This window comes from Galleria mellonella, unplaced genomic scaffold (assembly GCF_026898425.1).
Source record: "Galleria mellonella isolate WM207_F2 unplaced genomic scaffold, CSIRO_AGI_GalMel_v1 utg150, whole genome shotgun sequence".
NCBI lineage: Eukaryota > Metazoa > Arthropoda > Insecta > Lepidoptera > Pyralidae > Galleria > Galleria mellonella.
In genome coordinates this window covers 891,949-908,929 of record NW_026442002.1, presented here as the reverse complement: position 1 = coordinate 908,929, position 16,981 = coordinate 891,949, and the positions used below count along the sequence as shown (strand labels likewise).

Genomic DNA, 16,981 nt, shown 5'->3' with positions numbered 1-16,981 from the left:
CCTGATGGTAAGTGGTTACCGTAGCCTATGAACACCTGCAACACCAGAGGTATTACGCGTGCGTTGCCGACCCTAAAGAAACCTCTTTACCCCCATTTTGAAGAACCCCATGCTGTAGTCTCTTGGGAAAACCTCGGCAGGGAGCTCATTCCACAACCTGAGTGTTCGTGGGAGGAAACATCTCTGAAACCGCGCAGTACGCGATATACTATATAATACATATATATATATATATATATATATATATATATATATATATATATATATATATATATATATATATATATATATATATATATATATATATATATATATATATATATATATATATGTATATATATATATATATATATATATATATATATATATATATATATATATATATATATATATATATATATATATATATATGTGATGTTTGTCTATAAAACGTAATTTTCTACGTCATTTGTAATTCAAATCAAATGTTTATTAATTAAAGATTTTATATTTAAATATATTTGTGTATCATTTCTTTACTGGGAACCTTATTTAGAGATTTATCGAGCAAGAATGAATGGAGATGTCGGTAGGGGCCGCTTTAGACGGACGTATGTTGACCAAACAGGTGACGTACTGAAGAAGGGCCAAATTAAAAGTACCCGTAACCGGCGAGCGTGTATGAAAAGATTGATGAATGTAGAGGAAGCGAAAGAGGTCTGTTTGAATCGAAGCATTTGGCGTTCCATTGTTTCTGCCTACCCTAATGGGAGACACGCGTGACAGATATGTATGTATGTATAATACTAATGTTATTGTATCAAAACGATGTTTCTATATGGGAGATTATCAACATATCAGGCTCCTTTTGCCAGTACTTATCACGCTTGGCAGGCCGATTGGTAACCGCAGTTAGGTTTTGGAGATGTTTTAAGAGGGACGCTGCTGCCCATCCTTTGTTCTCCCTTAGTCGCCTTGTACGACATTCACGGGAAAGGAAAGAGTGACATGTGTTATATATATATATATATATATATATATATATATGTTGCAGTCAAAACAAAAGTGGTTTTGACTGAAAATTATTAGTTATTAATACTTTTGACAGCAAATTTGCGGTTAGATTAGGTTTTTTTTTTGATGGGTGAAAATGGTATGGTAACCCCACCCGCGCTATCGGTATACACCGGCGGGTCACCAGTGAGGGATGATAGGTGAGGATGAAGCAGGTCAGTTAGCCCACCATGACGAATCTTTTTATATTTTTCGATAGTTTCCAGGAAGAACCGCGAGGAGGTCGACCTGGTTGGGTATATTGCTAGCAATGGGATTCTGTCTCCATTACTAACAATCCCTTTCCCGCCGCAAATTTGCGGTTAGGTTAGGTTTATTAATGGGTGATAATGGTATGGTAACCCAATCTGCGCTATTGGTATACACTGGCGGAACACCAGTGAGGGATGACAGATGAATATGAATGAATGTGAATAGGTCTGTTAGCTGTTGTGACGAATTAAACTAGAATTAGTCACGATGGTTGCCAGGGGGAACCACGTGGAGGTCGAGCTGACAGGGTACATTGCTAGTAATAGGGCTATTTGACCCCATTACTAACAATCCCTTTCCCCCCCCGGTTAGGTTAGGTACTTTCAACTGTTATTTTAGTCAACTTTTGACTGGTTAAGAGTTTCGACTGCAACATATATAAGATTAGGCGAAGAGAAGATTTAAAAATAATACAGTCAAATCTTTCTATATTCATATATCTATTTAAATGTCCTTTTAGCTTTTTGTTCTGCCGCGTCACTAGCTTCTACAAATGTCCTCTTTAGTTTGTTCTTCCTGCTTTCCCTGTATTTTGCCGAGACTTTTTCTGACAGTTTCGCTATCCGCTTCATTGTCTGAGGTGGGTATCTGTAAATAAAATAAATTAGATTAAATTTCTTTCTAATATTATTATTTAAATAAATATTAAAAAAAAAATGTTACTATGTTTCTTTTTAAAGACTGTCTGTAGCAAACTAAAATAAAAAAAAAAATAGTAAATATATTAAGCAAAAGTTTGGATAAATCACTTTCACTCTTTGATCTGTAGGTGATGTATTACCAGAGGGAGACTTTGTACAAAAGTCGTTTGATTGGACACCTCTGTTCCATTCGTGTTTCTACCGTGAAGCAGTTGTGTTTGCATGGCTGTGTTTCGGTTTGAAGGGATATAGCAATGAATTGACAGGATACAGAGGAATAACACCTGAGTCCTCAGGAATGGCAATGCATGGGGGGTATCATGGGTGAAACAGTATGTTATGTCCATGGTATTGTTCATGTTTTTAGGCGACAGTTACCACTTTCCATCAGGTGGACGTCAGCTTGTTCACCATTCTAAGTTTAATAAAAAAAATAAAAAATTTACCTGCAACCTAAAAATTCTATATTGGTGAATAACTGAGCCAATGTGATCAATTCTGCTTCTTCGAAATCATCTTTATGTTCCAACATGAAGTTACGGCGAACTTCCCATTGTTCGTCGGACTCGTGCTCTGTGCGCAATGATTCCACGTCTATTGAAGGTTTCATTATCTAAAAAAAGTTTCGTAAAAATGAAATTCGAAATTTGAATTTGCATAATGCTTAAAATTTGAAGCTTAGATTGTGAAGTATACATAGAACATTATACTAAATCTATGCCTTAAAATCATCATCTCCCTACCCTTATTTCAAGGGGGAGAGGTAGTAATGGGGATTACCAATCCCATTGCCAGCAATAAACTCTATCAGGTCGACCTCCTCGCGGTTCCCCCTGGAAACCATCTTGATTGGTTTATTGTTGAATACGTCACGATGGGCTAACTGACCTGCTTCATCCTCACCTATCATGCCTCACTGGTGCCCCGCCGGTGTATACCGATAGCACGGGTGGGGTTACTATTCCATTATCATCCATTAAAAAAAAAACCCTTATTTCAATTATTATTTGGGTTAATATGTCTACGTAATGTTTTTCGAGCTTTTTATACATGACACTGGCAGAAATAGTAATAAAAATGATGACCGATTACCACTAAATAAAAGAAAAGAAAATATTTGATTATAAAAATCTGTGACTTACTTTTTTTTGTAGACCGATTTGGTATTTTAAATTGAACTTCAAACTTACTCAATTCTGAGATCAATTGTTTATGTTAATTATTGTTATTTTTTAAAATAAAATATTGTCAAAATATCGTGTTTATTTATTTAAGTAAATTCGCATAATAAAATTTAACACGTGATATTAAATTATGAATTTCAATCATAATAAATACTTATGAATGTTGTGAATGCATCTGACATTTGTTTTTTTTTATCGATTTGCGTTTCATACTACTCATTAGAGAGAGACTACATTTAAAAATTTCATTCATGCTTTTCTTACTACATGTTTTCCATTTTTAACTTATTTAGTCAAAGAATCATCCGTTGAAATAGAAATAATATTTTGGTTATTCGTTATGATTATAACTTATTTATTTATTTTAATGCTTTATCGTAGTATTAAAATTTTGTCAATCTGCATATAACAGAATAACAATCCGTTAGTGTTACTAGTGCAATAATGGAATGTGTGCGATAAAGTCCGATAGTTTTGGAACTAAAATATATTTAAGTAAGGTACTAACCTTACATCCTCAATCAACATTTTAAATACTTTTAATCTCGAAAAATTAAAGAATTCCCATGAGATAGTTAAAAAACTAGTAATTTATACTGCTTAGTACACAACCTACTTAAGTAAACTTATTTTAACCTAAGTCAAAGAGTGAGAACGACACGTCATTTGTTAATTTTTGTCCAGTATTTTTAGACATAATAAATAGGTAGATAGGTACATTCATCGCTATATAGTAAACAGCAATAACAAAGACTACGTGGACAAAGTCGCTGACAGCTAGTTATTTATTATATTTTACAACTACATCTACTTTGTATTTTAATATTATTTACTAATTTGAATTAAACTTAATCTTATCAATTGTGACTCGAGAATAGTAGTAGAAATGTATTGATTAATTATAATAAACTAATTAACAATTAATTTTTTTGGTACATATTTTTTAATGGCAACAAAATATCGAGTAAAGTAATCCTACAAATTTTAAAAGCTACGAGAGACCAAAGATTTCGTTAGAGAGTCTCTAAACACTAGCGCCATTTTATTTAATTTTAGAAATCAACTTAATTTGATCAACTTATAAACATACGTTCTGTTCATTATTTGTTGTCAAACCTTTTTTTTATCGTTCTATTGAGTAATCTACAATTTGCTAATAATATTGGAGGTACACATAAATAAAGTGGTTAAAATGTAACAGAAAATGTCGTGATACGAAAATAAACCATTCTGTCGTCACAAATCAACGTACAGGTAAAATATTTTAATATAGAACAATATCGACATCTCTTTGTTACCTGTTTTGTATTGTTTACATTTTGCTTTTGTTGTAGTTTATAATTAACCATCGTTTTGGGATTGACACAGTTAGTTTTTGAAGAAACAACGTCTCGAAAATGGCGTTTTCACTGAGAAAAATGCTGTCCAATATTACGTACTTCAAAAAACCAGGCGAAGGCAGTAGTCCCGATGGGGACCGTCCAGCGGGGGCTAATCAACCTTCCACGTACGTATCATCATATGAAACCGATAATTTATCATTTGATCGACTTGAACCCGATTCCACGTCAAAACATTTCACTAACAGCTTAAAATTGTCCAATTCTATCGAAAATTACGCATCCAAAAAGGGATCTCTATCTGACACTGATGTTTTAGTAAGTATTGGGGCCCCAAAAAAGGACAGGAGGAAAGGGAAAAAATTGAAGTTGGACATAAAAAAAGCCAGTCAATCGATGACGGAAATAACATCTGATGACTCCAATAATGTCGAAAATACTCCAAAACACATTCTGCTGGATTGTAAGAGCGCCGATTTGTTCAGTCAACGCTTCAAAAGTTTAGATTTTAACAAGTCATTCGAGATATTCGATGACGATTTGTCAGATGAATCCAGTTACGAGGACAATTTCGAAATATTAACGACCTCTGAACACTCTAATTCTGATATATCAATCTTGTCTGAAAGCGACGTAGAATCGATAAAGATGTGTCGGAAAGTTGAACCTAGTGCAGACAACGAAAATATATTGGTTCCATCGACAACGCCAGAGTCGTTTGCAGACGTCGAGTTGGATAGGAATGAGGACAAACGAACCTCATTGTTACTAAACTATCAGATGAAACTCGAAAGGCTGGATTGTTTGTTGAAAAAGTTGCTAACAGAATTTCAATTTCACATCGAAGTCTCCAAGGTGTTCAACTATAGATCTGTTCTCACACCGCTCCCTGATACAGATGTTAGTAGGTTGCCCAAAATGCTTGGTGAAGTCACATACAATCTGAGCCATGATACCAGTCCTTCTGGCTCTTGGAACATCGTAATGGAGAAAGAAGACTCTATAACAAAATTCAAAGTGAAAACGCAGCTGCTGTCAATTAAGCATAATATAGATGAATTTGTCAACACATATTTGCAGAACAGAGAAGTGGAGAAGAAGCTTTTGGCCCACGAACGCAGGAGTTTGACATTTGATCTTCAAAAAGAGAAGAAAGAACCACAGAAACGTCTTCGTATCAACGACAAGAAGAAGTACAAGCATTTTGACTTCCCAGACTTGAGAGAAGCAATGCTCCACTTATTTGGCTCTGAAGAGAAAGATGACTCCATGTCCAGTATATCTGGTAACAATATAACCCAATTGCTAAGTGATTATGATGAAGCAGACATGTCTAAATGTATCTGCCGTTGTCGCTACCACAGATCTCCATCTACGCAGAGTGACTCCGGTGTCACCACGAAGAATGATAGATCACTATCGAGCCAGTCAATAAGTTCATCTATCGGCAACTTTAGTTTGGACTCGTCTACTTTAACAGCTTATTCCGAATCTCTAGACCAGATCATTAGCTACAACAGCTTCCAAGACACCAGTCTGTACAGTACGTTCCTGCAGAAAGCAGCAATTGAGCGTATCACCTTCTACGTACAAGTGCACAGTATCCAACTGAAATGTGAACCTGCAGAAGATGAATTTGAGTCCAAAAACACCATAAGCTTCTACTGTCCAGCTTGTAAGTCTGTGGAAAACGATGAGAACGGTCTACTCAAACATATTTTAAGCCAAATACACTGTGAAAAAATACATTTCTTATACAAAACTGCATACATCAAGAAGTGCGTATCGACTGGAAAGGAAATTCAACCCAGTACGGTGTTAAATCCCATGGTTATGTACCGAGATGATAATAAGATAGTCTGTTTCGGAGATGCAATGTACGCTTGCTCACTGTGCTTTGAGAATTTGATCATTGGAGAATCAGTTTTAATGGCTCATTGTGCAGAGTCTGCCCACGTGGAACGGAGGGAGAAGCTGTCAGAGATTTTAGATTAAGCGCGTTCATATTCAGAGTATTGTAATGTTGCAATTATCTGTCAATTTTGTCAATTATCTGTCAAAAACAATTGATAAATTCTTTTTATTTACATACATATATACATACATACATATCTGTCACGCCTGTCTCCCATTAGGGTAGGCAGAAACAATGGAACGCCAAATGCTTCGATTCAAACAGACCTTCTTTTTATTTATGATTGATTATTAAATAAGTGCTTTACTACCAAAACAAAACGTTAATCACAGAATGTGTTGCATGTAAATCCACTGTGAAAACTTTGCACCTACTTCACATTTTGGTTTGAACTATTTCAAATACTTTTTCGCAATGAAAATCCAAATTTTCCTTTGTGACTGCTTAATAAGTATGTTATTGTGTATAGTTAGTTGGCGGAGCACTTCTTCTTCTTCTTCTTTCTAAAAATATGGCTTCCACCGTAGAGAGCACTTTTTAAACAATCAACCAGAAACATTGACTATTCAATTGTTTTTGAGTATTAACAGACAATTGCGACGTTTCCATACTTGTTCGTGTTAGTTATGAACACTCATAAGTGCATGTCGCATGTGTTTGTCTTTATGTCCCTTATCATTTGTATTTAACTACTTGCTTAATTTTTTTTTTATTTATATTTCATTAACCTCGATCTACGGTATGAATTCGGTTTTATAATTATGCTATTTTTAATGTTAATTCATAACTTTATAAATACGTCTTCCATTTTGATTTAGCATTCCATTTTTACACAAATGATACGGGGCAAAGTGAAATGTTTAATTTGTAATAACTATTTGTATTAATTATTGTATATTAATCAACTTATTTAGTGTGATAGTTATAGTATACCAGTTATTGACACATAGCTTTTTTACACACAAGAAATAAGTTTTAGAATACCAAATCAAAGAATTCCATTTTATTTTCTACTATTTTTTTTCGTGGTTGTGATTAGTCTCATCATAAATTAAATTTATTTTTCAATTCTTTTTACAACCATAATGTTTTGATATATTTAATTAATAAACAAATTGGTACTATTACATTTTAGCAATATACTTACATTTGTTTGATAGAATTTATTGTTGTATCTTGACTACTTTCTGTTATTTATTTGCAAATTCTTGTTAAATCGAATATTTTTCTTGATACTGAAATTAAAATGTACAGGATCTCATTTACAAACATATTCATGAAGTGTCCTTTTTTGTTTGAAAAAAATAGCGACCAAATTCGATTGTGATTTTTAGCTGTAAAAAATTGTGTTACGTCACTTAGGTAAGCGTGCTTGAAAATTAATAATTTAAAAAATAAGTATTTTAAAATTAATTATTTTTTGAATTGAAATAATTGAATCAGTAGATATAAATAAAAAAAATCATAAGTTTTTTTTTTTGTGTAATATGGAGATGCTATTTTTAGAGAGATAATTTTTCAAGCACGCTTCCTTAATTTGTGTTCAGACTTTAACGTCACTGCCATAGTTAGAGTACCGTCTAATCCCCTTATTTATAAAAACGTAAACCTCTCATTTATATTATTTTAACTATTGTAATATTTTACCTCCTTTTTTTTACATTAGTTTCTCAATTTGTTAGACAGTGACAAAACATTGTAGTAATTAAAAATCATTTGTAAGACGTTTTAGTTTTTATGAGTAAAGGGGTAAAATATTGTGTTCATACAATAGAGTCCATTGTTAGCCGTTTTAGACAATACTAGGTCGAAACTTACCTTTTTGTCGAGTTCGCTTTCGCAGTCATAATATTGAAGTTTCTATGAAACTCGTGCTTTATAAAGTTAATGTGTGAATTCCCCTTAAATAAGAGAAAAATCAACTTAGTACCATTAAAAACAAAGCAGGGTTTTCCAAATTATCATTATCCATTTTGTTGATTGAAAAAATAGAACATTAATTTTGTATTTTCTTTTAGTCCAAAGGCTGGTCCCTAATGGCATTTTTACTTAAGTTATTGGCCAACAAATTGATTTCTTAGACAAAATTCTATTAAAAAACAGTAAAGAATATTCTGACGCCCAAGGCTAGATATTATGGGAATCTTAATTTTTTTTTCTAAAATTGTTATTTTGTCATAAAGAGCTGGACTCTATCATATCAGCTGTTATCTGTCCACTGCTTGTTCAGCCTCGCCTTATTGGGGGGGTTTTGTCAGTAGTTGCCACGCTTGGCAGGCATATTGGCAACCGCAATTAGGCTTTGGTGATGTTTAAAAAGGGATGTTACTGCCCATCTCTTGATCATTAAGTTTCCTCGATTACCAATTAATTTAAGATAGACATTATTTGATTTCTTCCAAAAAATTAGATTAGTAAACTTATTATAGATACAAACAATTGCAAGAAATGATCGCACTAAGAAATCAATGTGTGTGACCATGTAATATTGTCCAATGGTAAGGCAGTTTCGGTGATGGAAAATACAGTTTATATCCAAATTATTTCGAATGGCGTCAATAGTCTCGCCGTTTGCTATGCTGGATTTAAACGTATAAAATTACATACTTTACAGCAATCATGGTCAGCAAATGCCTCTCTCTGCCATAACAAGGATTGCAGTCATGAACACATAGTTAAGCTAACACATTAACAAAACAAAGCGCTCCATATTTCTGTGATACGGGTAAAAATCTATTTTATATTTAAAACAGTTTTTCACTAATAAAAATAAACGATCTCGTGCCTTTCTAAACTTACCGAGAGAGCGAACTCGACCGTTTTGAAAACAGGGTGTTTTACATTGTATCCAGTTTTAAATGTATTTAGCTCGAATAAGCTTAGCTTACACTGCGATATTTGATAAGATATAAGCTCATAATAATGCATTTCTCATCTTAAAGCAACATACTCGTATTTTACTTCCTTCTATAACTCACTCGTATTTATTCAAATTTATTTTTTGTAATATTTATTGGTCTTTGTTTTAATCAAGTATTTATCTCGTATTTTACGTTAAACTAAGACTGTCATTTTCCTGATCCTTTCAGCGTCTAATTGTTCCAACAACACTTTATTTTGTGATTATTTATTGAATCTATTTTTCAGTATTTTTTTAATAATTATTATGCAGATTAGATAGCAGACAACTATAATATACATCTAATCGGTAACTAAACATATCCAGGAATGCGCTAGATTTCAAGTAACAAGATAAGTTGCTGAACTAGAAATAATATACTCGTATAGTTTCAACTCTTATCTTTTCCTGTGTCAGTTTTTATCCTCGTTTATTTGGAATCGTAATTTAATATTTTTAATTTAATATCAACAGCTCATAAATCACAATAATATCTCGTTCAAATATTATGTAAAGTCGAAAGGAAATTTTTCAATCAACGTCAAAAAAGAAGATTCTGAATTCGGTTCTTAGATGTATTTATTTTTAAATTTGTTACCTCATAACTCCGTCAGTTGTAAACCGATTTGTAAAATTCTTTTTTATCTGAAAGATTACTTTCAGATTGGTACCATAGAAACTTTATCCAAATCGCTTTAGTAGTTTAGTTTTTAAATGAAATTAACACAGTTGAAGTCGGTGCATTCTTTTGTAAAACAAAATCTACCTATAGTTCATTGTCTCATATTCATAATGCAATTACTAGGTATAATAAGTAGCAGCAGGTGGAAAGTAAACGTAATATTGTTGAATTAATTTCTAAAAGTTTTCCCATTTCAGTTTGAAATAATAAAATTATTCTACAATCAATATTATTTTGATCTTCATTCTAAACTTCTAATATAGTTATATTTTTATAATCAAAAGTTATATTTTTATTTTTTTTCTAATATTCTATTTAATATTTTATTATTTTCTTTGCTTTCTTCTTTAGGTTAATTTAGTCATATTAATAAATAATATATTAAATATATACATCTTGTAATTTAAACATATGAAGTAATATATAGGTATATGAAGTAGCAAATAGTGAGAGGCAACTTTTAATATAATTTATAAATACTTGACTAAAATAATAGACTTCTAAATGTTTTAGACCACGATCTGAATAAATAGCTTAGATTGTATCGTAGCGTCTTAGACTATCTCTGTTTTCTAACTTTTTTTTCTGTTTATTACTTGACTACTTAATTATGACTGAATCTGTATTATTTGTAAAACTTTGTTCATTTTTTTATATATTTAAATATAATGGATTAATGGGAATTTAACGCATACCACATTTAGAGCTAAGCCATGCAAAATTAATTCCTTTTAGTTTAGCTTAGCGCATACCCAATTATGAGAGATAAGTAAAACTATGTAATCTATTTGGGTTTACACTGAAAATTACAGATAAATGAAGTATATAATAATGAGAATATTACTAGTAAACTATAACTATTCGTATGAGAGTCCTGCCTTTTGATGACAAGATTTTTTAGGCCTAGTTACAAGTGTAGGTCTTCTTTCATTTCATCGCAAAGAGCGGCTAATAACATAGCTGAAATTATAAGTTTATGTAACTCCCATAGTTTAGTTAGTTGTATTAGTTTAGCTCTGTAGTTTGACCGCAAACTACACTGGTAAGCTAAAGCATGGACACTGCACCTCCCCATTCTCTCCTATTCTTGTATTTTTTTCCACATAACTGTACTTACATGGCAATGTTACGGTGTGAAGGGCGTGATATGGCAGTGAAATTATGTATCGGATATGGGAATGTAATAAATCAGTTCTCGGGAATGTCATGGGCGTCACGAATCAGGAAGCCCATCTGCTTGTTTGCAATACTAAATATAAAAAAAAGCACTAAGTTGGGTTCTCTTGAGCTCTTAGTTAATTTGTCTTACGCTTTAATGTCGGAAACAATAAACAGTGAATGCGTTAAGTTTCCTTTAATCAATTATGTTTAAGTCCACATTAATTTGTAACTATTTGTAAATATAAATACAGTGATCTCACATCTGCAATAATTCAAAAGACTGATTTGATGCCACACAAAAAAGCCATCGGAACTGCCTATATTAAGTATTCTAAGTAATTATAGTCGATAATTGTTTTTTACTTTATAGATGTCAAAATTGAATGGCGGATTGAGAAACAAAAATATATTTAATTGTCGTAAAAATAGAATAAGAATAACTAAATCAATAGAGATTGCCAAGTTACACATAGATATATAAATAAAAGAATTTTGGTAATAAAATTGTAAACAAAATTATATTATTGTTTCTTGAAGCGCCGCAAACCATGTTGACCGCAAGTGGAACTCATTGAGAAAACTTTGACAGAAGAAAAAATAATAAAAAAAGCTATCAATTATTCTGTACATGATCTCTTTCTTATTTTGCGGTCAACAGCACTGTTATACAATTCATGGGCAATAGATGATGTTATTTAGACAAAATTTATAGGACACATGACTAATGTTTTTAATATAATTATAGTCATTCCATGTCAAGGGTATTATGAAATAAAAAAAAAATTATAAAAAAAAATCTTAGCTTACTATTATAATAAGGCATGTATCTCTCAAAGATTTCAATGGCTTGATATTAATTTTATGATACTTAAAACCGTTTATTTTTATAAGTAAACACTTAGCCCCCCCCCCCCCCTCCATTTTGAGCCATTGATTATCTTTATTATGATATAAGACATAAGTGTAAGAAATGATTTTTAATAAGAATAGAAACACATAAAAAAAAAAAAACTTAAAAACATATAGCAACAGGTATGAATTAAAATACTTTGATCACTCTTATGTTTGGTAATAATAAGGGTTAATATTGCAAAATAACAAATGCTAAGTCAATTTAGTAGCCGTTATCATTAAAGTTGAAATAAAATTAATGACAGATAATGGAAATGTTAAAACGCATTCATAGTATCAGCACTTTATTGAAAGAAACCTCACATTTATTAAAGTAGATATCATTTTAGCAGTATTGTATTTGAACTAAAAATAAATTGACATATTACGAAACATACCATAGGGTTACAAAATTATTATATTACACAAAAATGTATTTTACACTCATATATTGTAATTTTACACATAAAAAAGCAATGGTTTTTACACATAGGAAATACTTATGTTACACAAAAATAAACAATAAATTAGAATTTTTACACATAAAAAATAAACATGTTAAGTGAAAATGTAATTTACACACAAAAAATGGTACTTAATGCTTCTGTGATTTTTAATATTGATACGATTCAGAATTGTTGTTAAAATAGTTTTTAGCTAAAACACCGCGTGATGGCTTTGAAAAATACTTTTGGCCTTATTTCGAAAATCAGCGTACCATTCGTTATCTGGCCACTGTCAGGAACTGAATATAGGTCTCTCCCTTAGACTGCCATAAGCAACGTACCCGAGCTGTTTCACTCGTAACTCCATCGTGAGATCGTCACGCCATCTAGTGGGGATTAACGACCCCCACTAGATGGCGTGACGATTAAAAATGTACCTATAACATTGCAAATATCTTTATCTAAACCAACATTGAAAAAAGAAAAACATTTTTTTTTATTAGTAATCAAACTCGATGTAAAAAAATTCTTTCGCCTATAAAAAAAAAAACTACGTTAGCGAGTATCAAGGGGCATATTTCATTAAAAAAAAAATATAGAAATCCCCGCACTATCTACCCGTGCGGACGTTAATGTATTACAGTTTAACGTAAAAAAAGGCATTATTTATACATATAAGACATAGGCCTCTCCTGTAAGGAGGGTTTTGCCAGTAGTCGCCACCCTTGGCAAGTGCATTGGTAACCATAGTTAGGTTTTGGTAATGTTTTGAGAGGGACGCTGCTGTCCATCCCGCGTCTCACTTAGTCGCCTCTTATCCACGAGAAAGAAAGGGCCTATTCTATGCCGGGACCACACGGCTTGTCAAATGTGCTAATGCCATATTTTAAGCGGTATAATTTTTTTTATGGCTGACTATAGAGTGATAACTCCGCCCGTGCTATCGGTATACACCGGCGAGGCACCAGTGGAAGATGATAGGTGAGGATGAAGCAGGTCAGTTAGCCCATCGTGACGAATTCAACAAGAATTATTCACGATGGGTTCCAGGGGGAACCACGTGGAGTTCGACTTAATAGGGCATATTGCTAGCAATGAGGCTGTCAAACTCAATTGCTAACAATCCCTTTCCCGCCTAAGTCGGTACGTTATCATTCGTTACTAGGTGTACATAAACTCGTAAGAGTGTTACCATGCCAAGTTTTATACCAAGGCCAATCGATACCACGGGTGGTACTGCATTGCGTAACGATTCACAGGGTCCGATTTAGGGGCGAGTCGGGCGATTGCCCACAACGGCAAAATTGATGTTGAAAATGGCTGACGAAAAATGTGTTAAACACTCCGTCTACTTTTTAAGTGCCTTTTAAAAGAATATTCTCGATCATTTGAGATTTATTTGTAATGCCCACAGCCACCTTTTATCATCGCACCGCTTCCCATCGACAGGCATTTCATCTTTGTAAGCTTGAACCTAAATGGTTGCGTACAGTGCGGTTTCAGAGGAATTTCCTCCTACGAGCCCTCAGGTTATAGAATAAGTCCTCTGCCGAGGTTTTCCTCGCGACCTACATAATAATAGCATTTTTCAAAATGGGTGTATTAAGATTTCTTCATGGCCTTAAATACGCGCGTGATACCTCTAGTGTCGTAGTTTTGCACTTCTTTGGTAGCTCCTTAGATCTCTGTGTCCCCAATCGGTCTCTAGAAGATTGAAGACTCTTTTTTCGCGTAGCGAAATCAACCTTTCTTCTTAACCAACTTAAAAAAAGGTTCTCAATCCGGCTATACTTTTCTTACATTTATCACCTCATAATTCCGTCAGTTGTAAACCGATTTGGTAAATTCATTTTTTTTCCCGAAAGGATATACTTACAGATTGATACCTTAGACGTTTTATCAAAATCACACCATTAGTTTAATTTTTATCTCGAAATAACTGGTCTTGTCACAATCGAATATAGTTGTTTGTAGTTATGACTGCATGCAAAATTTAACGCTTAATTTTTTGCCCGGGAAGGCAACATACCTAAATCGGGCCCTGGCCACTCGTGGCACATAACAGCAGTGATATGCAGTCTCTATGCAGATATACAGTCTCACATGTCAACCACTCGAGATTGACACGTTATAAACAATAATATTGTTATAGATTTGCCCACTTGAACTGTTCGAATGGAATCTTCGAGCAAATAAGGCTCTCAAAGATTAATAACTCTATCAGTGTTATGGCAATGGGTTCGAGAAATCTTGAAAGATAAAACGTTATTTTTAAAGTCGATTGCACGAGGTTTTATTTTTCGTCATCGTTTTAACATCCATTAACTTGTCCACTGTTGAGTAAAGGGTTTTTTTTTCCAAAAAAGAGGGGTTTCCAAGTAGCTACCACGCTTGGCAGGTGTATCGAGAACCGTCAAACTTGATCGCCTCAGGGGGGAAAGGGATTGTTAGTAATGGAGACTGAGAATCCCATTGCTAGCAATATGACCCAATCAGATCCGCCTCCACGCGGTTCCCCCTGGAAACTATCATGGTTAATTCCTGATGAATTCATCATGATGGGCCAACTGGCCTGTTTTCATTCTCATCGATCACCCTTCACTGGTGCTCCGCCAGCGTATCCCGTTAGCGCAGACGGGGTTACCATACCATTTTCACCCATAAAAAAAAACTTGATCGCCTCTTACGACACCTAAGGGAAAGAAAGGAGTGGCCTATGTTATTCTATGTCTGGACCACACGGTGTATCGAAAATAAAATATTACGGATAAATAGTGCGGTAAATTTAATTTTTTTTTTCAAATAAAATTTGTCCATATTGCTCGCTGATATAATGCTTTCTATAGGTGAATGAATTTTTAAAACCGATCGTTACTAGCAAGAAATTAAAATTTACCGTTTTATACTTAGTTATAGTCTAATATAGTACGTATATATCAAATTTCATAGTGATCGGTTAAAACGTTAAGGCCCTATAAGGTATTAAACCAGCCAGCTTACTTTATTTTAAGATTAGACTTTTTTTTAATGTAACGTTTCTGAAAAGGAAAACCAATGACTTTTATTATATCAACCGTTACGTGTCCACTGCTGAACATAGGCCTTCCCATTTATGTGGGGCATTCTGCCAGTAATTGCAAATCTTGACAGGCAAGTCGGCAACCGCAATTTATCTTTGGTAATGTTTTAAGATGGACGCTGCTGCCCCTCCTTCAAGCGTTAAATTCCCTTAGTCGCCTCTTACGACACCAATGGGATTAGCAGTGGCCCATTTATGCAGAGATCACACGGCGAAAACCAATTATTGTATCAAATTAATTTTACCATGTACATAATATTATTTCCCGCCATGTTTGATAAAAGTTTATATAATATTTCCCGCCATATTTGAAAAAGTTTAAATAATATTTCCCGCCATGTTTGATATAAGTTTAAATAATGTTATTTCGCGCCATCTTTGAAAAAGTTTAACGCAAAAAGTATTTTAAAAAGTTACCACGCTCAAGGCCGTTAATTCTCTATCTGTGATCCATAAAACGTGTTCATATCATAAAAAAAATATATATCACAATATTAGTTATTTTGATAGTTATTTACGTCTTCCTCACTTCTAAAAGAAGGGAGGGTCTCAATTGGATTGAATTTTTTTTATGTTTGTCATCTTATAACTCCCGTCAGTTGTAAACCGATTTGGAAAATTCTTTTTTTTTTATCTGAAAGCATATACTTACAGATACGTCGTATAGAGATTTTATAAAAAATTGCTTCTGTATTTTAGTTTTTAAATCAATATAATTTATTTTGTCACATTTGAAATTGTTTTTTTTTTGTTGAACAATTATTTAAAATTTAAGTTTTTTATTTGTTTTTATTCGAGTAGATTTACATAAATGTTTTTTAAAACATTATTTCTCATCGTGATTCTGCTGTATTTTTGGTATTCACAAAAAAAAAGAAAAAAGCCAACAGTTAAACTTTTTTTTTAAACAGTAGTAGTTTAATTTATCCCACTCAAGGAAAGGCAAAGGTACTAAGTCATATTTTTTTTTAAACAATATTGGATTCAAAAACACTATATAACTATTATTGTGATATTTAAATATTGATAATTTTGTCTGTTATAACGCATCACCTAAATTCAAACTGGTTTTTGACTAATTAAAATTGTGCAGTTTGGAATTTTGTTGTTTCATTATAGACTGTTTTTCACCCATTAACCCTCGATCCCTTTTCTACCAACTTTACTCTCAAAGTCACGCTTCTTCTCGACTCTTTCCTCTTTACTGTAGGTAGCGTGACGAATTTAAAGATGAATTAATCACGATGGTTTCCAGGGGAAACCGCGTGGAGATCTTTACCCCGCCCGCGCTATTGGTATACACCGACGAAGCACCAGTGGCAGATGATAGGTTAGAATGAATACAGGTCAGTTGGCCCACCATGATGAATTCGACAAGAAATAAACATGATGGTTTCCAGGGGGAACCGCGTGGAGGTCAAGCTGAGAGGGTGTATTG

At 33.2% G+C, this 16,981-nt stretch overlaps 2 protein-coding genes across 2 annotated transcripts; one reads left to right on the top strand and one right to left on the bottom strand.

Annotated features, from left to right (window-relative positions):
• Positions 1 to 1,726: 1,726 nt before the first annotated feature.
• On the bottom strand, positions 1,727 to 3,320 carry LOC113522425 (partner of xrn-2 protein 1-like). The gene is made up of 3 exons (XM_026908098.3): positions 3,089 to 3,320; positions 2,393 to 2,559; positions 1,727 to 1,893 (listed from the first exon to the last, which is right to left on the bottom strand). The coding sequence occupies exons 2-3, from the start codon at positions 2,554 to 2,556 to the stop codon at positions 1,746 to 1,748; spliced, it is 312 nt and encodes a 103-aa protein (XP_026763899.1). The 5' UTR covers positions 2,557 to 2,559; positions 3,089 to 3,320; the 3' UTR covers positions 1,727 to 1,745.
• An 893-nt stretch (positions 3,321 to 4,213) lies between these two features.
• Positions 4,214 to 16,643, top strand: LOC113522423 (uncharacterized). Its single transcript, XM_026908096.3, has 2 exons — positions 4,214 to 4,384; positions 4,465 to 16,643. Exon 2 carries the CDS (start codon positions 4,528 to 4,530, stop codon positions 6,463 to 6,465), a length of 1,938 nt encoding a protein of 645 aa, XP_026763897.2. The 5' UTR covers positions 4,214 to 4,384; positions 4,465 to 4,527; the 3' UTR covers positions 6,466 to 16,643.
• Positions 16,644 to 16,981: the final 338 nt, after the last annotated feature.